Raw genomic sequence first — 25,699 nt, forward strand, 5'->3', positions numbered from 1 at the left:
AAGCTACTCTTTGGCATTGAAAATTTAAAACGACTTTTCAAAAACAAAATCTTATTTCAGCATGTTCAAAATTATATCAAAGAAACAAAGAGGTTTACATAACGTTACTACATTGTTTTTAATGGTAATTAACTATAACAAGTACTTTAGGTTATTTTTGCTCATTAAAACAAATGGGTATCTGCTTAACAATTGATGATGGGGATTGGTTGGTGGTAGTGTCGACACACAACTGATACAGCAACATTTCTTTTCTTGTTTTCTTTTCTTCCCTTCTTAAAATGAAAATGTATTGTTACTTAATGCATATTTACTTTAATGTATAACTTTCTTTACTTTATGAAACTGATGTTAATCATTTACAGGGAAGGGTCCACGATAATGTTGTAAAAACTTTTGGCCCAACCCTTTTGTATATTGTGAAATTTTGTTAATGTAAATGAATTGATGTATATTTATATATGCAATAAAATATTATTAAACTAAAAAAAAACTCCGATACCCGGCGGGACACCTATTGGAATCGGCTGCAAGCCGGTAACCATTTTCACACACTAGGCTCCAAATAATCACTGACCTGGTCCCGGATGAACGCCGTCCTGTGCCAGGATGGATACCTTAAGGATAGCGTAGGGGTGTAAACAGACCTGGTGACAGTCATTCTCTCATTCACAGTTCTGCCTTTTCCCACTCATGAGAAGTTTCTTAGACTTTTCACGCTTTATTTAACAACTTGTTAAAGAAAAAACATATTCTTTCTAAAGTGTTATATATTTCAAGAAAGAAGGGAAAAGTATACCGTCTCATCACCCTCTTTTCTTCAACAATTAATGCAGTCAATATAGCATTGTGACGCCTACGACCTTCTGCAAGTTGCAGGCGTATGAAAGCTTGGAAGATTTTTCATACTATTTCATCCTATGCATAGGTTCATAGCCTGTCTTTCTAATTATCACATTAGTGGACACGGTAAGAATTTCACCATAATAAATTTGTTTACATAAGGGCACACATCAATCTTTGTTGTTAAATGTACTGTTATTCAAATAAAATGTCAGAATAGGGATCTATCAATTACGAAGAGGATGATGGTGAGATGTTTATATACCCCCTTCTGCCCCTGTATGAAATAGAAGTCGTGTGTTAATTATCCCGGATAACCAAGGGGGACCGGATAGCTGACCGGATACTAGTATCACACGGCTTTTGTCCGATGCATACCGTGTAGGCCGAATTACGCGGGGCAAATGAACTTTTTTACCTTAAGAATATCGGACGGTGTCCAGAGGGTAGAAGCCAAAGGGCACCAGATGCCGAGGGAGTATCCTTCGGAAACCATCCGACTGGCAACCGGACCACCAGGGGTGTCTTTACTGGGGTCAAGACTATGTTTCTTCAAATTTCAGCAGTACACGTTAGTTCCAGTGTGGACCGTAGAGTATTTCTTATGAGCTACAAGCTTAATACAATAAATACATAATAACAAAGACAATATTTTATGACAAAGAGAAGGGGAGACATGTTTTTTCTTAATATCTGACAGGGGCCAATATTATACAGCTTTCAATTATGATACAGACAGATTTGTAATTATTTTTTCAGCAGGAAAAAGTCCATATATGAATACCTAGAAAATGTTTAAATTTTTAGACAGAATAATGAGAGAGGTTTCAGTATTCCATTTTGTTTCAACCGACTTCTTTTGAGATAAACGAACAGATGAGCAAAAATATTACAATAAGCAACCTTTTGGTGCTTAGACAAAAATCATATTGACACTTATCAGCTTCAATTAAAAGTTATAATATTATTATCAACAATGCATTCTATTTTAATGTACATGTAGGTATTTGACAATTTTCAATAAATACATTATGTAAAGAAGAGGTTCTCTTTCTACTTAGAAGTATTTGTTTTATATAAAACGAAAAAGATATTTAAATCAATATTTTTAAAACGACGTTTTCCTGAAGAAGACTAAATGTTGAAAGCGTTTTTTATTGAACTGATTATATTTTGTATAGAATTAAATTAATGGCCATAATACATTGATATTTGAATGTTCTAGTTTTAAAGATTTTATGTACTTTCTAAAAGAACTTTTCAAACCTTCATTATGTGAATAAAATATTTGTACCAATTTTTGTTTCTAAATTTTCTTTACTTACAAACTTTCTATTACCTTGTATAAAAAACACTTTTATTCATACGTTGATTTAACAGATATAGGTTTCTTATCTATCAAAATATTATTATTGTTAAAAGGCAGCTTACATACTATTTTCAAATATTTTCACACTATCTAACTATTAATTTACTAAAGGCTTACAAGACATTTTTCCAAAAGTAAATGTAAATTGATTTACATTGAAGTTTTACACAAAATTTTCCACAATTTAAACTTTTGTCTTAATTAAAATGTTACATACAAAAGTGATTTTTTCAACACATTCAAGACCTGAACAGTTGGATAATTTACTATACTACTAAATATTAAACTGACTTAGTCGAGATTTAATTATGGAACATCAAAACTATTAAAATTGACCAGGCAAGGAACTAATATTTGAATTTTTTTTGAATATAAAAGATATTAATATGCACATACATTAATGATTTATTAAGAGATTATTCAATTATGTAATATCAAATAGTTTCACAAGTTCTTAATTATAACTATAATTGAAAAATATTTTTACTTCAAAGGTGAAAAATTGTCAATATATGTGGAATGCATAATATACATATGATACCAAATACCTAATTAAAAACTATTATAAACTTGACTTTAAAAATTGGCGTTCAACCGACACCTTAAACATATTAGGGTCCAACTTTGACCTTAAGCATTCATTTTCATTAAAAGTATACTATGATTTTCAGTATCTAATGCCTTTATAAGATCCAACAAGAAAATACCGACAAGAATATCACCATTAAAATCTGACAATGAACAGGATATGTATTAGTGTCGAAAGCTAGTCTAAAACCAAACTGATACTTGCATAATAGGTCATTGTAATTAAGAAAATCTTTAACCTTATTATACACAACTTTGTCGTAAATCTAAGAGACTACTATGGGAAGATATTGGGTGATTGTTGCAAACTTAAGTTTCATTCTTCTTTTTTAAAGGGGAACAATACGGACTGACCTTGTATTAAGGTAAAGGGACACACAATAATGGGAGCACTGTCCCAAACACAGAACCTGTGACCCTTTATAGCACTTAAATGGTTCAGATATTTTAAAATAATTTTCTTTAAAACAAAACAAAATGTAAAACCCTCAGTTAGAACTCCTTGAAATAAATTTAAATAAAAACTTTAAACATTACCCTTATCAATGTTGATACATTCACGAATGGCTGGTGTTAATCACGTGTGTTGTTCAAATCTAGTGCACTATTGTTGAATTATAAAAATGTACATTTAAAATAACTCCATGCTGCAGATGCCATAAAACAAATAACACTACTCTAGTCTGTGGGTAAGAAATTTTGTTGGAAATATTCTTTTAAATTATTAAAATGATCTTCACTGTATTGTGTTTACATTATAGGGGTCATTTGTCTTCAGAGGGAGTCAGTCATTTATACATAGGGAGATAATTTTTCGAAAGAACATTGACCGGGGCATGGTTACAACGGCAGTATATTATTGTGAGATGAATTTGCATAAACAGGTAAGAAATTATTATTGTCAGAGGATCGTAGAAATAATTCATATAAGTGAATTTAATTTTATCGCTAGTAAAATGGGATAAAGCATTAATATTACTTACAATCACTATTCTCCACATTTGATGATGGCAGTGCACTTCCGCTATCATTTTGACCGTTTCCACCTTCAGCTGAAATGAGGAATGTATCTCTTATACATGTATATGTAAGAACTTGGAAATACAAAAATGGAGTGTATGCAGTTTCTTAATATATAAGCGGAAGGTCTATATTCTTCTCCACACCTATTTGTATGTTTTTAGACTCACATTTATTTGACTCGCAGGGTAGCTTATACAAACTTATTAAATTGTGTATGGAATAAAGGATGGTCTTCCAAAGTATCATGAACTGGAAATGAAGCAAATTATTTGACAAAAAATCCGAACCCATGTGAGTGTGCCTTATCCTCATTAGCGCTTACAAGCTGATAGGAGCAAACGCTTTATAAATCAGTGCATGGGATCAAAAACATCGAATAATTTGAATATTTAAGACAAATCAGAAAACTGTAACCATAATGGTTAGGAATATGACTTAATGACTTATAGAATTATTTAAACAGTCCATCTGCATAGAGATTGGTATAGTTTGTACCTATCAGAATATGCTATGCATGGTAAAATGTATCTGCTCCCAAGATTAACAACTACGCATAAAAATTTCAAGTCACAAAAGAACTAGACAGACAAAAATTATACTTAAAAGTCTCTCCCAGACGCTATAAGTATAAGCTAGTTTTTTATATAAAGCGATGGTATTTGCTAAAAGAAAAGAAATATAAACTGAAATTGCTTAAAGCAAGACAGCAACTTGAATATGCCAGAACCTCAAATCAACTAATATAGATAAGCAAAGTTTTCCGGACACAATCTTATTAAAAACTTTATGATCTACAAAATTTTAAAATGGTTTGGGTGCCAGGGGGCGTGAGGGATGTTGAACGTATTCATAATCCCTCATGTACAGACTCAATCAAACCGAGTATATAATATAAAAGATGCACATAAGAAAATTATTTATAAAACAAAATTAAATCAGTTCTATCATAGGGTTATTTAACTTCCGCAACAAGATATGACAAGGTCATTCATAACTTCATAATTTTTGACAAGCAAAACCAAAGCTACATTGTGTAGAAAATGTTCCCTTGCACCAAGAATTAAACAATCTACAACTAGTTTTATGTTGTTCCCTCTGTATTCAATTTATGCATCATGCTTGTTCAAAAATATGTAAATGAATTTGACAATGAATACATTTTAAAACGATCTGGCTCCAATACATAAAACTTCATGATGATTGTATTTAAAAGTTTAGAGACAAAAGAAGAAAATGAAGTTTGAGTCTTGGATTGATGTATATGTTGAAATTTAGAAACCCTATGTAACATTTATTAACCAATAAAACCTCACGGTCAAGAAAGAAAACATTTAAGTTTATTGCATGCATAATCAGAGACTGAAACTATATATATTTCAAAACGTCCATTATCCAATTTCTTTTTTAGAAGTCCAGAAATGATATAATGTTAAATTTATCAAAATATGACAATTATCCTTCCTGAAGCATATTTATTTTTTATAGTGAACCACAGCTTTACATAGGCATGTAATTATCATTTTTGTTATAATGTAAAAAAAAGCCATTACTTCTATGATGACTGGATTGTTCTTTTTTTATTTTCAGAGAAAAAACAAATGTTTGAAAAATTCCTTACTCATCAGTTTGAGCTTGAATCAAAGTATACCAAATAGTGGATTTATCTCTTGTAAATAGTTTCTATTATTATGAAATAGAGTATTGTAAGGACAGTTCAGAAATATTCACAATAAGGAATTGAACTTGCGTTCCTCTTCCATACAAGTAATACAAATTAAAATGGTCAATACATGTATATAGCTATATTTAGGTTGGTAGTTAAACACAAACAGACAATATTTATACAGAACATACAAATTTTGAAAAATGATATCTGTTTGAAAATAGATAAGCAACACAACATTGGGAATAAAAATGTTGCAAGAGGAACTTTTATAACAATGATGCCAGATACTGAAATCAACAAAATTATATAGACTGACAAACAGGTTTGATCTAAGAGGTCATGATGTTTTAAATCCTTGACGTATTATGGTACTACATCCAAAAGTGTACTGAAAATATTTTAGAACAATTTCCTTAATCTAGCAAAAATATCCCAGTATCAGTAAAATAATCACTGAATGAATTTGAAGATACTCTTACTGTGAACATTACCTGATTGTTTAAAGTTGTTGTTTTCTTTTCCATACAGCAAGAAACCTTACTTCTTTGGATTTATGAGACTTGTTCTTCCTAACTGTACAAGCCAACACCAATTAAAATTATCAAACAGGTCAATATGAAATCTAGTTTCCATATGTAACACAAACCTAATAGGCTGGTTTTGGGTAGCTTGTAACTTATTGTCAAACTACATGTATATATAAAACTATACAGGAGAAGTATAATGACATCACCCTAAAACATTTATAGTCTCATTGTGTAGAAATAAGAAAAATCCTTTTTCCACTACATTAACTGTAACATATAATTATTATGTTTTTATAAACATTATTGTCATTATATCATAAATCAAACTGGTCTATCGAGCACCTAAGTATTTTAAGTGTGGCAAGACCATTACAATAGACATTCCTTTGTCTTTATCCAAGTAGGTCAGATTCTGTTTTACCAAGATGTAGGGATATCTTATTACATTCTAAGTACTGACTATGGACCTCCATTTCTAACTCAACTATTTTCTTAACTGACCTTTTTTTACCAGACACCAAATCACGATGTCGTGTCATTGTCTTTAATTTCCTTTTTAAATCCAACAACACTATTTCAACCAGATTACCTTGATCCATGTGTAACATTATATATTCAGATAGATGAACGAATGCTGTATCCAAAGAGAAACAATACCTTAAGCCTTGGAATTGTTTCATTATATTTCAGGGACAGATCAAGCAAAAAGAAAGCCCAATGACCACAATTTAGAATCAAAATATGATATTTTTCCAAACATTGTTTCTAAAACTTAATCATACCAGGAAATAAGATGGAAGCAAGCCACCTTCGTGAAACATCTTAGCTAAATGTATAAACGAGCAATGATACAAAAGATACATACAGTATTTTTTTAAAACGTACTTCGATTTGAACAATGCCCCACCCACTCGATGGAACATTTCTCACATGGTACTAAAGAAACGTGAAATGTATGTTAGAAACTGATGTATAGTAACTTTAAGTAAGATAATAATAAAAATGATGTTATTACAATAAAAACTTAACATAAAAACTTAACATACCCATTTTTATTTAAATCTTCGATTTACTTTCAAAATTTCAACAGTTTGTATGCTACGGAAGCGTATAATTGCCACACGGTGCTTTATTTTGTTCTATAGTTCGTAAAATGTATACTTTTTTCTGTAATTTTTTACATTTTAGCGTGTAACGTTTAGCCTATAAATCTGTAAAATATCTACTTTAATATATAAATTTAACATCTAATTCTGTAAAATTTACAATTTAAAGTGTGAAACTTACACTTCAACTATCAACTTAAGCTGTTAATTTTTACACTTTTAGATTTTAAGAATTACATTTTCAAACTGTAATATTTACATTTTTTTAAACTTTAAATTTACAGTTGTAAATCCGTCTATTCAGATTTTGTTTATTCTCAGTTTTATTTCTGAAGTATGGTATTTGCATAATGCACCAGGCATATTACATGTTCAAATGTTCAAAAAGTGTTTTCAAAGCAACAACTGGGTGTTAGACAGCAAGTGCTGCTGTATAAGTATGGTGAATTTGGAAGGGTACCTTTGAATATTATGTATCTTGTTATTATCTTGTATTACGCTGGTAAATAGTTAAACAGCCTGATACTGTAATTACTAAATTGTTAAGAAAATTGGTAACTCAACAAAATTAGCGACGAATAAGATTATGAAAGATGATTTTAAATTTGAAAAATATCTTTCTTGTGTTAACATTTTAAAGCTTATAATAGCTATATCACGTTTTAGATGCTCAGCACATAGACTTAACCTTTAACCTCATATAGACAGGGTTTTTTTTTGTTTTTTAGCCTCCATGAAATAAATATATATATTATGAAAATATTTAAGTATGGGATTTTTAATAGATTATCAAAGTATATTTACTTCGCAAAAGGTTTGCATGATAGAAAGAATAATTGATATGTTCATATACTGATATTTTTCTAGCATTCCAATATTTATAAATATGTCTATTATAATACAATGTATTTTGTGGATCTTTATGGTAAACATTGTATAAATAATTTGTTTTCAATTTAATACTATTCTCATCAATACAAGGCAAGACAAGACTGGATAATTTGTTTATCTAACTCTCACCTTTGTACATACATTAACAAATATAACAAAGTTATAAAAGAAAAACATGTACAAAACCACTCTTAAAGGGTTATAAGAGACTAAGAATATGATTATAAATAAGAAAACCCATTTAAAACAATATGAAAATATTAATAACTTGCCTCTCGCACATAATATATGAAAGCAGGCTTTGGCAGAATATTTTACAATATTTCATTTGATTGCAAATATATGAATTTGTCATTATCACTATACATTAGGAATCTGTCATTAGTCTTACATATGTCGATATAAAGCGGATCTCTTATTTGCGAATAAAGTGGACATTTAACAAGGACATGTAGCTCATCTTCAATGTTATTACTACAATTAAAACATATTCTCTGATTAACTGGTATAGCTTCGTAACGACAAGTCTCAATTTTTAGAGGAGTAACTCTACATCTAAAGGATAATACGCACCTATAATGTCTTTTTATTATTTTTGACTGTACATAGTGTTCTGTTGTATATTATTTCTTCAATTGTTTATATTGTCTTAGTTTGTTGCCTTGTATTACATGTTACATGTATTTACATTTCTAGTCGATAGCCTTACAATCTATTACAAATAAGAAATCTATCACAAATAAAACACATTAAAGTAAAAATTATAGTATAGAATGTAAATTGTACAGATTAATGTAAATTGTCATGTAAAGTAGCCATATGTTTTATAAGGTTCTACATAGAATGGCTATTAAATGCTTTTATATTTGTTTTATGTTGTATATCCTTTTATGACATGTACATGTACATGTAAATAAATGAGACTTATATAAATTATTATAATGACATAAATCATACTTAGTAAGAATATACATTGTAACAGTAGTATGTAGACTGGATAATTGAGAGTGATCTGAATTTAAAAAAACGTCAGACTTTGTATACTTTAGTAAATCATTCCAAGATCTGTTCTCATCTAAATGAGTTAATACAAAAAGTGCAAGGTTATGTAGAATCTTCTAACTCTTTGAGTTCTATAAATTTAAACATATTTGGATTGGAATGACTAAATCTTGGAATTTTCTTCTGTTTTCATAACAAAAAGGGCAAACTAAAACAATTTGAAATTCGATCTCTATATTATTTGAATTACAAAGTGCATAAAGCGTCCATTTTCTTCGATAATACTATGACGATCTGTTGCAAGGTTCAAATTACGTATGTGAATTTAGCCTTCATGTATCTAAGAATATTTTATAATAGTATGATGTTGTTTCTAGAACAACAAAACTGACAACAATAGTTCAAAACTGACAAATCAATTAATAAATACATGTATTTATAGGAAAGCGATGTTATTGTTCATTGAGTAAATTTTACGCTTGAACTTATACATATATACGAGTACAAGTAGGTTTAAAGCGAACTGTTCAAAGTTTCATTTTTAGAACTGACCAGTAAAAGAGTACAATTTATAAGAAAAGTAAATATCTTACGACAAAAGATTCATATACTATGTATATAATAAAATTCAATTTATAGATTAAATTGTTATGATATAGTTTATAGCGTAATGGTAATACTTTAATGTGTAAAATGTACAGAAGTAAAATTAAAAAGAGTGTATTTTTATTTTATTTTCGTTCAAAATAAAGTATAGTGTCAATTAGGCACTTACACGCTTCCGTAGTTCGCGGAGACAATATGGGATTCCAAAAATTATGAATCAATAAGCAGGCAGTAATACGATATCTTATATGTCAAATTTGTTTTTATTGTCCCGGAAAGCATGATATATAAATCAAAACAACCATCCAATTCTATACGTCTATATGCATGCTCAAACCTTTCCGGCGAGATGATTTTTCTTATGACTAATTAAATAACTAATGTAAAGTTTCTTACTAAAATGGCTTGGCCCTGACGGGATTTGAAGTCATGCAGCCAGCGATCCTTACGTTAACCACTCGGCCACGTCCCCACTTAATAGAATAATTACTGGAATGTCTTTTTAAACTTGGGATGCATCAGTACTAGGGGTAAAGTAATTATGTACCTTAAGCAGCACTTACCTACATAGGCAGTACCAGTACAAGATTTTGTTTCATCACTGCAGTTCCAATACTTTTTATTTCAAAAGTAATTAAGTACCAGCACCAGTACTTAATTTTTTTAACCATACGTTGCGTAAAGACACTGTGTCAAATGACAAATACATATACAATTATATATATAAACAGTCCTTATGGAGTCTTTTAGCTTTTCCTGCAGGTGAGGTGGTTTTGACCCCGAGTGTTGCTATAGTTGTAACACCCGATATTAGCCAAAATCATCTTTTCTGTTTCGGCGATATATGACCAAAACTGTCTTGGTGCGCAAATTAATTTTATCGTCTTTTATAATATTTTAAACTTATCAATGTTTTCAAACCATCAAATCTTATATGAAATATATGTTCACTTATTCTTTTTATTGACAATGAAATTCAATTTTAGAGGAGTGGTACATGTACATGGCATATTTGTTTGCTGATATATATTCGTGTACTGCTATATTAGGGTATAACTCGTTTTAAAATAGCGATTTCTATTACATCATCTGTCAACATATGCGCACGCAATCTGCCTCAAAATGACCAATCAAAAGGCAACACACGTAAGAAGTAGATTTCCGGTTCCGCTATCTCTTAAAAACGTGTTTTTTTACAATACATATTACTTCTAAGATTTAAATTTTCATTTTATTTGCATGAATCTGTGGAGGATAGAACCGGATAATTGAGTGCCCGGTTATTTGAACTATTCTTCACTGAATTAAAGATAAAGACAATCTTTTAACGATTTGCAATACCGCTTCCGCTTCATGATGCCAATAACATTAATATTATGATGTATGTGTACCAAGTTTTAATTATTCAAATACCCACTATATTAGAGAAAGACTTACTTTGGAAAGCATGCGAATCTAGTTTTGTTCGCAAAAGCATAAAACAAACATATCAGAAAATATTATGAAAATTCCGACATATATGCGAATAAAGTTCCACTGATCTGCGGAATTTATGATGTTTAAACATGATGTTTAAACTACATTTTGGTTACTTATTGGCACAGAGCAATACAGGTGAGTGTAAATCGTCATCTTTTCATCATATGATCTATAATTGCTTAATTTTGCAATGACTGCACTATGTGACTTTGCAACTCATGCAAAGTCATAATATACTTTAAAGAGATACTCATACATTTTTTTTATATTTGATATTATGCAAATGTAATATTTTTAAATATTAAGTGTTTAAACCACTTATTTTTATCAAGCATTTTAACAAAATCAACATTGACCAATTTACATTTATTTAATTCTAATGCTGACGAATAAGATATAATCAATCATATTATATTCTACCTTGATAAATAAAGCGTTGTAGTACAGACATAAATTATGTGTTTATTTTTTGGCATGAGTCCCAATATCTTTTAGGAATATCGATATTTTTTTATGAATCTTTGTATTTCAATTTACCCTACTCTATGAATATCAAATATGAAATGCAATACCATTTGTCATATATTGGTAATTCGATCCCCATTTAATAACAATATTTTAATGTACAAGCAAACGCTTCAAAAACTTATAACCAATCGCTCTTTGGTTTATAATAGTTTGACTATTGTTCCATTACTGAAAGATCAATCTCATTTAGAAAAAACATAAAGGCAGACTATTTTAACTATTATTATCAACATGCATATCACAAACCTTTTTAGTTTCACAATACCGGGTAATAAGTAGAAGACCAGTTTTGTATGAAAACATTTTCAACAACGTATTCAACAGACAAATAAATGTATAATTGACTATACTAGTAATCAATAACGCATTTTACCATAACAAATTTGAAAAGTTAAATTAGTTAATAAGCAGTCTGTATCAAGCACCTAACTTATCAGTACTTTATCACCATCAATTTTTACGATTATGAGACGCTTTCACTCTATGGAAACATATTCTTATCATTCGGCGACAATGTCATTATATTTAAAAAAAATATTCCAAAGATTTATGATTATATATTGGTTATCTTTTTTCTAACACTTCTTGTCCTCCCTTTGCCTTCCCTTTTTTGTTATCTGTATCAAAATTTCAAAGATATTTCTACAAACTTCGTTATTATTATTAATAATAATAATCAGATAAATATTAAAATTGTGTATCTGCATTCACAATTTATTTCCGAAAGTGGTTTTAACATAAACTTTACCCCTTTAAATTCTTATGAATTTTTCAATAGTAGTTCATAAAGGAGAAGAATTCTAAAACATTCTCCATGACAATGGTTGTAATATACGCATACCACTCTGTGTTTTATTATCAAATTGTATTCAGTTGGTAATCATAGCCGATACATTTAGTTTTACTTTTATGATACTTTGACTAAGTTTGAACACTCATTGTTTATTTGAATATTGATGTTCTATTTTGTTAAAAGCTTTTAAAGTTTCTCAACGTGTACAATTTATCATTTGTAAACGATTAATATATTAAATATATATATATAAAAAAAACTTTTAAAATTAATTTTCATTTTTCATGAAAAATTATTCATCCCGGTTATATTATTCATTCATATGTACTTCTTCAAAAAAACACTAAGCTTTTAAGTATTCATTAAGTTTAATATAAGGTATATTCAATTCTTATCTAAAAAAAAACTAATAAATGTTTTACCTAATTATTATTAGGCGTTTCACTTTTAAATCCTTTTTCACTTGAAATTCCGTTTTGACTCCATTTAAATCCTGTACATGTTTGTATACTGATCTTTTCTAAACTTCCCTATGTCTTATGTCAAATACCTATATTTAAGCAGCGGAAATGAGTAAAGAAGAATATAAACCTATTACTTATGTATATACCCGTACACTCTAAGTACTTGCTAAAAGATTTAACAGTAAAGTCTTATTTTATTCTTTTCTACTGCCAAGTTTAGTAAACTTAAAACCTTTGATGATACACGTACATGTAGTTTGTCATTCAATATAGGTAACATTTAGTTCGCACATTTAGAGAAACTCGAAATAATCATCAAAATATCGATATCCTTTCAAAACATCCATTGTACATTCAAACTCATATTCAAATGCGCTCGTATTCATACAGCGCCAAAGGTGCGAAGTATTTATTGCGTATTGTAAACTGAAAGCCTGTTTTTGTGGAAACTGGCATTCGATTTTTAGGATTTCAAAAGATCGTTTCTTTACTGTTTATATCTAAGATATACAACCACTCTTGTTAGGTTCTTCTGCACTTTCTCTTATGTGTCTATTTGGTATGCTGGTATTTCTGTTAATAAGTCAATAATAAAATCAAAAAGAGAATGGACAAGTTCAAAAGCAAGAAGTCGAAAAAATTTTACTGTGAAAGAACTCTTAAAAGTACAAGCAAATGGAAATTTATTATTCCGATCATGTAAACAAGATGAACATCAAACTTTGGACGGATATGTGACTGAACTTAGAACTTTATTAAAAATTGTGAATTTGCAAATACAGAATGAAATTCTTCAACAACTTATTCAACACTGTTCTAAATCCACTTAAGATGGCGAGAATTAAAGGAACGGGACAAAAACCTCGATGACATTCTTATGTTAGGAACAGTAAGAAAATGGAAGAAACCGAGAAATAATTCTCAAAGTGGAGTACAACAAGTGAGTAAATCTTCAAAACAAAATGTCACCATATCTGGGAGAGGCAACACCCATCGAAATCGCGGCCGAACAAGACACCATGCTGCCAATCAGAAATCAGAAAAAAGGTCACGTGAGGCAACGACCAATAAATGTCCCGCAAAAGGTAGAAAGTGCCGTATTTGTAAACAGATAAATCCTTTCACAGAAAAAATTACGAGTTAAGTGAACTTGAGGGCCTCATGAAAGATTGATATGTTGTTCAAATGAGTTCTCTCGTTAGGATGAATTATAGGTAATGGACAATGGTGGTCATGTTTTGGTTTTCCTCCATCTAAAAATTTGGGGAAAAAAATGTGCTCTTCCTTTATTGAATTAAAAATTGGAGTATTGTTTTGCTTGGAAATGTTTTCTGGTAAATATCAGGGAAATACGCTCCACTGGGCGAGGATTTTGTACTACAAAATGCAAGAAAGAGAGTTCGCCGCTCGTCCAGAGCCACGTCATCATCGGACATACCCCACCCGCATGCTGAACAGGCATCTATTCACCCAACTAAAGAACAATTTGTAAGTATGTCTATGGATGAAAAAAATGACCAGTATTTTTGACATGATGGTAAATTTTGGATCAATAACTAAAAAATTTGACTTGATAAATAGAAATTTTGTACTATTCGTCTGCAGTCCAAGATGTAAACGAGGACAGAATACGTATACTCGAATACAAAAGCATCGACCATGAGGCCCAAATGTTGAAAAATAACTTACTGTTGACAGGCCACTTAGAAATGATGTCTGGACGACGACTGCATGTCTATTGTCAGTAACTTACTAAAAAATAACCTACAAATAGATATTTACAAAGGCGTTTCGAGTGGGTAAGAGGCAGATGTAGGAGCCAGACCTTTTCACCGGGCAATACTAGTATCGTTCAGTGATCTTTTTGTCACAGACATTATCATGGACAAGGCATACCTTCTTAAAAATTCAACATATGGTATATCTCGTGATTACCCCAGGGAAATAAGTGAACCACGTCAAGAGCTTTGGCCGGACTTTAAAAATGCTAGGGGTAAATATGGCAAACAAAACGTTAAATTGAAATTTCCAGCTGCACTTGTATCAATGGAAAAACTGTTAAATATCTTTACCCCGATTGGCATGAAATTTTACGAGGTTCTTGCAATTCAAATATCATGGAACGAATTCAAGAGAAATTCAAGCGAACTGTCGAGGTCTCACTTGCAAGCTCCTTTTCTCATGAACCTGATATCATGGAGGGGAACCCTAGCGACAGCGAACTGGAGTCCAATGTGGTGACGGGTGGCAAAGCCAATATAGATTCGACCACATCAAGCCAAGACAACCATCGTCGTAACGACGTTTTATACACTGGAGAACCCAAGGCCTCTTCACAAGAGGGTTATCTGTTGAATGTGCACCCACCACTCAATCAGCTCGATACAAATAATCGTATCGAGGACGGGCCTTCACCGACGGACAAAGATAAATAGCGAGGTGCGGGTATTGTATACCTTTGTGACGAATGTATCAATCTACCAAGTTGTTCTACCTATGTTGATTGTAAACATCTAAAATCTAAACAGAGTAATTATATGAATAAAAGTTCCTTTAATAGCCGCGGGAGCTTAACAAGTGGAAATGTGAACTATACTAAAGAATACACTGTGGATTTAAAACCTAGTGAAAATATTAGTGCCAGTTTTCTTCCTGACATAAACGGCGGCGAAAATTGTATGTTAGTCAAAACTATAATGTGGATTTTACGGGTGTAAATTTTGATAATAATTATCTATTCAATGTGGATTTGAATATCAGTGAAAAAATTGTGTCAATTCAAATTTTTATATAAGTGGTAGTGATACCTCGAATATTTATCAAATCATTTATATGAATATACAAGTCGACCACAACCTGAATGCATGTACTATTAATCAACAAGATATGAAATTGGATATTTTGCAGGATTTTGATTTCAAAGATTCGAATATGAGCTTAAAAATAGGTAGCTTAAACGTATGTGGATTAAAAACTAGAACTAACTAGCCAGAATTTGATAAATTGGTATTTTCAATATTGTGTTTATCAGAGACTTAAGTTGGTGAATATGATGTAATTGACATACCAAATTATTTATTTTTTTGTCATAACCAAGATCAGAAAAATTTAAACGCAAATCTGGTGGTATTGGATTTTTAGTAAATAATCTATTAAAGAATGAATTCAGTATATTAGAATGTAACTGCGAGTATATTTTTTGGATAAAAATTAGTTACTTTATTCAGAATCAGGTCAATGTATATACCGTCAGAGCATTCTAGATTTTTTAATGAAGACGAATTTTTGAGCTCGAAAATAATATATCTGTTAAACGTAGCCAATGAGATTATTTGTTGATCACTGGTGATGCGAATGCCCATACATCTAACTTTTCTCTGTTTTGTTAAATAAAGTCTCCGATGTTGTCGAGTTCGATGACTTTTGTCGCATTTCTTACATTTTGATGAAGAAACGCTTTGCTCATCAAATGAAATTGATAGTTTTCAAAATTTTGATATTCCGCGAAATCGTACGTTGCAGTGTAAAAAAAGTAATAAAACGGGACGAAAAATACTAGATATATGTAAAAATAATAGAATTAACATTATGAACGGTAGAGTTGGAAATGATAAGTCTATAGGTAAATTGACATTCAGGAAGAGTTCGATTATTGGTAAACAATCCTTATGTTCACTAAATTTATTCCCTTTAGTATCTAATTCTGATGTTTTGGAAGTAGATTCTTTATTCTCAGATGGCAACTCACTCCTCTCTATGACAGTTTCCACCCCAGATTGTCCTAAAGAACCCTTACAGGAACAATATTCTGTACAGTGTCAGCTTCCTTCTAAACCCCCAAAATGGAATGAAAATATGAAAGAAGCATTTGTTAATCATTAAAATATCCAACGGGTTAATGAAATCAAAACAGCGCTCGATACTAGGCCTGAATGTGATGTTAAGTCTTATATTATGATATAAATCAACAAATTTCTGACGTTTTTCCTTGTCTGCAATTTTAAATTTCCCAACTCACAAAAACATACCCTCATCCAAACCTATCTCTCAAAACGGAAAATGTCCACGGTACGGGCCTCACTTTGAAAAGCACGTCATAAATATACATGTAATACTGCTCGTGAAACATATCAATTGCACAATAATAACATAAATAAAGCGAAATTGAAAACGGCTAGTAGTTACTATAAAAAGACTATGAATACGTATCTAAATAACCATCACAATGAACGAAAATTGCGTGCGATGTGTTCGAATAAGCCGAAGGATTACTGGAGGTTTCTTAATAGGATTTCACAAGCTAAATCGGAGAAAACACCGAGCATTTCAGAATTCTTTGACTTTTTTAAAACTTCTAATTCGTCCAAATATGATGATAGAGACGGAGAAGATTATTTAAATTTTCAAAATACATTTAGTTACCTAGCTTATCTTCAAAGACCAATTACCGAAACAGAAATAAATAAAGATATTATAAAGTCTAACAATGGTAAAGCTGTCTCGCATTTTGATTTAACGTCTTGAATATTTTAAGTCTACTCGAACTTTAATGGTCCCAATATATTGTTCACTGTTTAACGTTATTCTTGATTCGGTTATTTTACCAGATACTTGGTTGATATGTTGCATTAAGCCTATTTTCAAAAATAAGGGCTTTCCTGTTGATCCGGGAAACTACGAACCCATTACAATTCTTAGTTGCCTAGGAAAGATTTTTACAGCTGTCCTAAACGAAAGAATAACCAAATTTTTACCTGACAGTAATTTATTATAGGAAAATCAGGCTGGTTTTTGAACAAAATACTCTACAAATAATCATATTTTCGCCCTTCATTTTCCCAAAGAAAAATTGCGCTCTAAAAAGAAAAAGTTATATTGTTCTTTTATTGATTTTTCTTCGGCCTATGATTCATTATGGCGTGTTGGTCTTAATCGTAACATTTTTAACGTCATTAAAAGTATGAGTCTTTTGTGTCAGTAAACAACCAAACATCAGCATTTTTCCCGAGCTTCTCGGGGGTACGTCAAGAGGAAAATTTATCTCCCATACTTTTTTCCATTTATTTAAACGATCTGGAACGTTTTCTCGAAAGACCTAATAACGGTATCTTAATTGATTTTCATGAAGATGACGCGGTCCGATTTTTAAAGATTCTGGGCTTGCTATACTCTGACGATACCGTTATCCTTGGTGAAAACGAACACTCATTTCAGTTATGCCTAGATGATTTTTACGAATACTGCCAAACATGGAAACTCAATATAAATTTTTCTAAGACTAAAGTAATTGTTTTGGCACCAATAAACAAAGTAGATATTCCTTTTTCATACATAACCGTGTTGTTGAGGTAGTGAAAGATTATAAATATTTAGGTGTTATATTTTCTGCTTCAGGTAGTGTTTTTTTTTGTTTTGCAGGAAAAATGTTGTCATTCAGGCAAATAAAGCCTTGCACCAATTATATATGAGGATAAATAACCTTAACCTTCCTATTGATCTTCAGATTAATCTTTTTGATCAAACTATTCTACCTATCCTTACCTAAGTGAAATTTGGGGTTATGAAAATTTAGACCTGGTTGAACAAGTTCGTGTTAATTTCCTACGAAAAATAACTAAGACTAGAAAAAATACTCCTCGATACATGTTGTACGCAGAGCTAGGACGTTACTCCATAGATATTACTATAAAATCTCGAATTGTTAAATTTTGGAGTAAGCTAATCTTGTCAAATGAATCGAAAATATCACATATGTGTTATACTTACATGATACAGTCTGATCATAGTTATAAGTGAATAAATTTTGTTAAAAATATTATTAAGATTATCCCAAAAAGATTATATCAAAGGCCTAATATTGTCAAATTTAAAGCTCTTCTTTCATGTACGTTCGGAACTACTTTAAAAAATCTGGCATATGTCGTCAAACACTTGATTGAACATGTCAAAAGATAAGAGGAAATTGTATTTTTTTCTCAATGACGTACAGACAGTCATGGCTCTGTACTTTTGTTTGCGTTTTTATCATGAATGAAATAACAATGCGACGCAAATCATGATTTTCGTTATCCAATAAAATCACGCGGCTGTATTACACATTAATCAAGAAAAGGAAATTTTCGTGCGAATCTCTATAATTCTTTTCTTATGCTTTTACAGTTTGATAAAACTATTTGCTGCAATACCCATATAACAAAAATACCTTCAAAGATTATTTGCATTACATAATATTACTGTCATTTGTTCATACCCATTTGATTTGATTTTGTCTACTGACTTGGCTCACATGTTATTACATTATACTTGTATATTGTAATCTAAAGTATATGTTCTACTCTATTTTGTTAAATAAAGTCTCCGAATACTACTGATTAATGCATTCCTTGAGGCCCTCATGTAACTCACCCCGTAGGATACAATTTTAAATGCATTAATATATTTCTGCTTCCATTGTTTGAGCTGTTTTAATTATTCAGATCTTTGAAATTGAAAATATAGAGATGTTGAAGTTTCCATAATTTCTCATAACCAGGCTTAATAAATGGAGGATATTGATTCAGTGTAAAGGTTCAATACTAATTTTATTGAACCAGTTGAATACAGTTAAATTATGCGAGCAAAATATTATTTTATTTAACGAGTTCAACATATTAAGTAATGAGCCTACACAAATATACATTCTTTATTCTATTGACCCATCTAGTGTAACGCTTACTGGTTGGGGACCACAAAAAAGCGGACAACCATCAACCCCAGACGGCCCAGAGAAGGTCTGATTTATTTTTGTTTTCTTTGTTCAGTAATTTTCAATCTATTAGTTACTTTATTATCAACAATAAATGCATGTTTCCTCTATATCTAAGTAACTAATTTTACCATTTTTTTGGAGCCACATAATTGGCACGAGTATGTGATAACACTAAGTCTGCAATAAGCACTTTCAATAATTTATTCATTGCTCTCAAGGGCTCTCCTTATTAATCTTTGATTATATATCTTTTAATAAAAATGTACCTAACATAAAGATAATAATTAAACAATAAAAAGGCAGTTTTTAAAAACATAAGTACCGATATGTTTGTCCACACTTAGAATCACATTAATGAATACCTAAGCTTGAACTTGAATGACATTTAAAAAAAAAGTCACAGCCCTAGAAATAACATACTGTATATTAAAGGAAGCCTTTTTAGCAAAACTTAAGGACTTCAGGAAAATCTGTTATATAAACATTTTAAAACTGTATGTCAATGATACATAATGTATAAATTTAACTAATGTACATTTCAGACACTCCAACATGCACACTTGGTGTAGAGTACCACTACCCTTGGGATTATGCCCAACAAGTGCACTACCCTCCATCATTCTCAACAGGTGGGTGCAGTATATTTTAGAACAACAAAGTTCCATGTGTTTGGTGTTTGTGCTGTGGGATCAGGTAATTTATCAATAACATTTTGACATTTTTTATGAGCATATTGTATTTTAGAATTTCATGAAAGTATCAGTCTCAACATGCTTGGCACTTTTGTAATAACGCGACACCGGCACAATACAACAATACAATAGGTTACCAGTACTGTCCTGCAGTCATTAAGACATGGCCACAGTATCCCACGGCGTATAGATAATTCAGCTAAAATGCCGTTCCTTACTTCCAGTGGAAGTTATATTTGAGTTAAACCTTAAAACAGTTATCCATATACCGCCTTTTTGCGCAAGTACAATAGGGCCAGTTGTTATAGCCTGAAAAGAATAAATTAACTCTGAGGAGGTAAAAATATGTTTACTCAAACAAATGCCCCAAGATATCTTTTACCTAAAGAAAAGCAATGTCAAGGTCTTGATGCAGCATGACAATGTATTTATTTGAACAAATTGGGCAGTTCTTCAGATTTGACACAGCTAAAATACTGTGTGTCCAAATCCAGTTGTCCCGAAAAGAGAAATAAAGTTAGATATTGACAATAATGTGAAAAAAGGTGGAATGAGAAAGAGCAGTCTATTACTCTTAATATAATTGGAGTTCCTATAACATAGCGGTTATGTATGAACTGTCATAATCTTCTTCATTTCAAATATAGCTTATGATACAAGTAATAGTGAGATGATTGTCTTTATGCTTCATAAGCCTGCAAGTGTTTTGTTGCATAACTGCTGCTCTAAGGACTTATGCTATGTTAACAGATGTGTGGATCATGGATGTATAGATATTAATTAATGGTTGCCTATATTGTTTTTGGATGTTACTCATTTCCGCAGCTAAATAATCACACCACACTGCGATAATTACGCGACATTGGAAAGCTAGATTGATAGCTTTCTCACATAAAGAAATCAAAGACGCTTGTGTGGCTCAAACCTACAACGGTGATATGCAAGTGGTTTAAAATCAACGGCGTTAACCATTTGGCTACAGTTTATGATATAAATGTACAGACATTTTTTAGATTTAAACCGTCAAAGACTATAATGTGTTTTGATTTTTAAAACGACCAAATGGCACTAAAGAGAATAATTTAATGACAATACCTTTCAAGAAAGTGGGTCCTTTTTACCAAGTTAGCATAATAAAATCAGGCAATTTACGTTAAAGCTCTTGTTTCTACATTATAACATCATGTTAACATGTTATTTGTAACTCCGAATTTTCTTATTTATATTTCAAGAACAGAACAGAAAAGCCTTAACACATAACACATTGTTTTGCCTCGACCTATACTAAATGAACATTAATCATAATTAATCATAAACAATTATTTCCAGTCTTGTCATGTCAAAAATACCCCAGTGTCCCTTGAAGCAAGTGTGTCTTTTGCTGGTAAATGTTCAGTGTTACAGAATTTTTATATGTGAATATATTTTTATAGGTGTGTAAATATACAAAATAAAGGGAGGTAAATCTGTAGCACATATAAACTTATAAATCATGTGCTCTTATTATAGGAAATAATCTAGATAGTTTTTAATAATCGCTTCATATTGCTTTTATGTTCTTTGTAGGTATGACAGACAGACTGACAGACGACAGACAGACAGACAAAAACAATTATTTAGTTTGGTATACCAAATATTTTTACTGAAAATATTAAAGAATAAATAAAGACTTTACCTATGCGATTTTGTAAATATTGTCATTATAATAAACAAAATAGTCATGTATTTTCCATTATGATTATTATATGTTTATTGAAATGAAATAATTGTTATTCTTGTAAACTTAATTTGGTACAAGGAATTTATACGGTATGAATAATATTATAATATTTTTTTTTTCTAGTATGCTCGATCTGTATATATTGTTCAGAAATAGAACATTTAATAGATGATTATAATAAGGAAGTGTAAGGTTTACATTTTTTTCTAGCTTGCATGACCAAATTGTATGTTTTAACACAGAAAAAAACATGACAGCATAAAAATAATTTCATAGATCAGTGAATTATTTATTTAAATAAGTGTAACATTACACGTTTATTTCATAAAGTACACAGTGTATAAGACAAGGACATGATGTCACACTTCATGTGATTAGAATAACATATGTTCTTACATCGCTGCTTATCATCCAAATTTTCTTTTATTTCTTTCATCATTGTAATGAAAATGCAATAACATTTTCGTTTGAAAGTTGAATAAGATAAACTACTTCCTTGAAGAAATTGATATAAATATTTTTTCGTTCACGTTCAACTTTACTTACAGGAGAGTTAAGCTGCAGATCTGCTATCTACAACTCCAAAATGAACATATTTTTTGTTTTCTGCTTCGTGCTTGGATGTTCGTTATCAACATATGCTAGTGAGATTCTTGAGTTTATCTGTTTATAGATATTATTTTATATATTTATTTTTAGTTTGATTACATGATTTTAAGTTAACTTGCAGTTTCTGTGCTATGTTCGTTATAATTTTCTGATTAGTTATGATCAAACAGACGGAGAGTATCTGTAAAACGCTGCTTCCACTTTCTCTGGAAAAATACATATTTTATCTCTTATTTAATGAAATTCCATTTACATGTACATTTGTATGCATTTAAAGAGAAACCATTTTATCACATTGCGTACCCTGTGCGTTACACAAAGATAGCGTAAAGTCGTGTTTCAGTATATTAAATAATCTTTTTACTTTTGGGTATTAGATAAAATTGCATTACGTTCGTATAACTTCATTTCTTACTTTTATTGTAGTTGTTGATGCTCAAATTGAGGTGGCTTGATATTGTTTTATTCAAGTCGTTCAATAATTAGCGCTGGTGCATTAGAAGTGGAAAATAAGGAAATTGAGTCTTAATAATTGTACTTCACTTCAGTGTTGTTACATTTTTCTGGACATTCGGGATCATTGAGTCTAGCGCTTTTAAATGTAGAGAATTGAGTACCGCTCGCCGGTGCTAGGGTGCGTGAGGGATGTTGCACATTTTCATTATCCCTCATGTACAGACTCAATCAAACCGAGTCTGCAATTTTCATGTAATTTTGCTGTTTTATTGCTTCCGAGGGATCACTTTTTTTCCAGATGTTTAACTAAAGTAAGGACATGATTTGTGTGAAGATCTAGCGAAATTCAAATTAATTATCGATATTCCACTTTCATTTTCAGCATATCATACACGAACGTACGGTGGAAACCAACAAAGTAAGTAAGCTGTCTTTGTTGTTTCCTTGAACTTTACATTCATTGCTTAGTACTGGTTGGTTCTAGGAACGGATTCGAGAATCGTAATAATTTGTTGGGTTTCTGAATCATGTTCGTAATCTGCTGTATATTCAGTTTAGTATTATATCACCATATAGTGAATCTTAGTGTTACCATATAGTGAATCTTATTGCAATGTCAGCATTAGATTAAACATAATTTAAGTTCAACATTAGAAATAAGATTATTTCCTGCATTTGTATTTCAGGATTTAAGTTCATATTTTTTAAAAGTTGGATGCATTTTAAGATAATTCTGTATCGTATTTATGAGCAGTTTCGATCTTCAATATACCTTTATAATACACTATGTTGTAATATATATTATGTCTCTATAGCATGCTGCACTGATTATTTGGGACGTCGTATTCGACCAGGTCAGAATTATTTTGATGGCTGTAACACGTGTATTTGTGGACAAGCTGGCGTGGTATGTTTACATCTTTTTACTGCCTGATAATCTGTATAATACAGCTCTTTACTTTAATACATTTATACTTCTCGTAATTTTAAACTGAGAAATATTCATTTGAGGTATTTTATTACCATAAGGCCAACCTTTACAGTCGACAAGTACCAGTACAAGTTGGGCTGGCTTTATACTCAATGTTATATTGCTCCTCCGTAAAAGTTTCTAAATTTCAGCTGAAACGCCGTTTTCGTCGAGATAACATTTATGCTCACATTTTATATTAGAAAATACTGATAATTGCTCAACAGTCTCTTTGTAAATATAAAACAAACATGTTTTGGGTTCACACAAAGTAGATATGTTATGTTTAAAATTCTACACACAGTTTGAGTGGTCAAAATATGAATATATATTGTCATTAAAAAAAACTGAGAAAAGACAAACTTTTCTTTTCAAATTAGACACATTAAGTAACAATTTTATAGATTTCAATAAATTTCTGTTATTAAAATATTTTACTCAAAAATGAGCATAGTATATCTTTAACAATGCCGACTATGTACATCAACGAATCATGCAATATTCTCAACCTTGTTGTTTTGGGCAACTTTTAAGATTTTCATTTTGGACTATTTTTATACTTATTTTTTTTTAATCCTTACGATCATTGTTTGTTTTAAATATCAGAATGCGATAATTAAAATCATCTATTTTTTCAGTTTAACAAGTGTTTATATCACTTCTTATTGAATGTTATTTGTTCTGTTCTGATATAAAGTTTATATTTATACAACTCAATGTCTTTTATTTATTTGTCAGCCTTCCATATGTACATTGAGATACTGTGGACCGAATGATATAAATACTGGGAGAACTTCTTACGGCGGTGCTCAAGTCTTACCAACTATACCAGTCGATCCTGTTCCTCCAGTTAGACCATACAACGTTAATCCGATGGCACCCGTTAGACCAACTAATCCATCATACAACGTTAATCCGATGGTACCCGTTAGACCAATTAATACATCATACAACGTTAATCCGATGGCACCCGTTAGACCAATTAATACATCATACAATGTTAATCCGATGGCACCCGTTAGACCAATTAATCCATCATACAAGGTTAATCCGATGGCACCCGTATCTCCGACATATCCACCATATCAAACAAGGAAATACTAACTCTTGGCCTGTGTTTGGAAGACGTTGTATCAGTTGATTGTTAAATACATGATCCAATGTTTCCGAGTATTGGATCAACGATGATCTCGACAAGAATATAAAAAAGATAATAATTTCAAAGGATTCTATTAAGAACATTTATGTTTTAATGGACAATATCTATCACATTCCCCTTTTGTTATACAAAAATCTATTTGGACAATAAATTTAAGTCAGCCATTATGTGTATTCGTTTTTATTTATTTATTTAAATGAAGATGTGGTTCAGACTTAAATGACTGCAAGATAATATATATATATATATATATATATATATATATATAATATATATATATATATATATATATATATTATATATATATATATATATATATATATATATATATATATATATATATATATATATATATATATATATATATATATGAATACCTGATACTATAAAAATGCACTTGTATAGTTAAGGGGTAATACGATATAGTGGGCAATCTGTAAGTATCAGAATATTTTGTTTG

General features: G+C 30.7%; 1 protein-coding gene and 1 long non-coding RNA gene across 3 annotated transcripts; one reads left to right on the forward strand and one right to left on the reverse strand.

Annotated features, from left to right (window-relative positions):
- Positions 1–272: 272 nt before the first annotated feature.
- On the reverse strand, positions 273–13,222 carry LOC132743362 (uncharacterized). Its single transcript, XR_009627566.1, has 3 exons — positions 12,844–13,222; positions 3,784–3,852; positions 273–1,459 (listed from the first exon to the last, which is right to left on the reverse strand). It is a non-coding gene; the product is annotated as an uncharacterized LOC132743362 (long non-coding RNA).
- LOC132743361 (sporozoite surface protein 2-like) lies at positions 11,085–25,398 on the forward strand. Of its 2 annotated transcripts, XM_060731879.1 has the most exons (8): positions 11,085–11,235; positions 19,589–19,655; positions 20,176–20,326; positions 22,594–22,689; positions 23,493–23,528; positions 23,926–24,017; positions 24,819–24,989; positions 25,125–25,398. In XM_060731879.1, the coding sequence occupies exons 3-8, from the start codon at positions 20,224–20,226 to the stop codon at positions 25,182–25,184; spliced, it is 558 nt and encodes a 185-aa protein (XP_060587862.1). In that variant the 5' UTR covers positions 11,085–11,235; positions 19,589–19,655; positions 20,176–20,223; the 3' UTR covers positions 25,185–25,398. The 2 variants fall into 2 exon arrangements, with proteins under 2 accessions (XP_060587862.1, XP_060587861.1); XM_060731878.1 differs by having other exon boundaries at positions 11,088–11,235; positions 24,819–25,398.
- Positions 25,399–25,699: the final 301 nt, after the last annotated feature.

The sequence above is a fragment of the Ruditapes philippinarum genome, unplaced genomic scaffold, assembly GCF_026571515.1.
Source record: "Ruditapes philippinarum isolate M1 unplaced genomic scaffold, ASM2657151v2 ctg9484_1_1_1_1, whole genome shotgun sequence".
Classification (NCBI taxonomy): domain Eukaryota; kingdom Metazoa; phylum Mollusca; class Bivalvia; order Venerida; family Veneridae; genus Ruditapes; species Ruditapes philippinarum.

Coding starts and splice junctions, on each gene's coding strand:
- LOC132743361 (XM_060731878.1), top strand. CDS start 20,224: ATGCCCAACAAGTGCACTACCCTCCATCATTCTCAACAGGTGGGTGCA. Junction 22,690..23,492: donor TTCGTTATCAACATATGCTA/GTGAGATTCTTG, acceptor TTTCATTTTCAG/CATATCATACACGAACGTAC. Junction 24,018..24,818: donor TTTGTGGACAAGCTGGCGTG/GTATGTTTACAT, acceptor TTTATTTGTCAG/CCTTCCATATGTACATTGAG.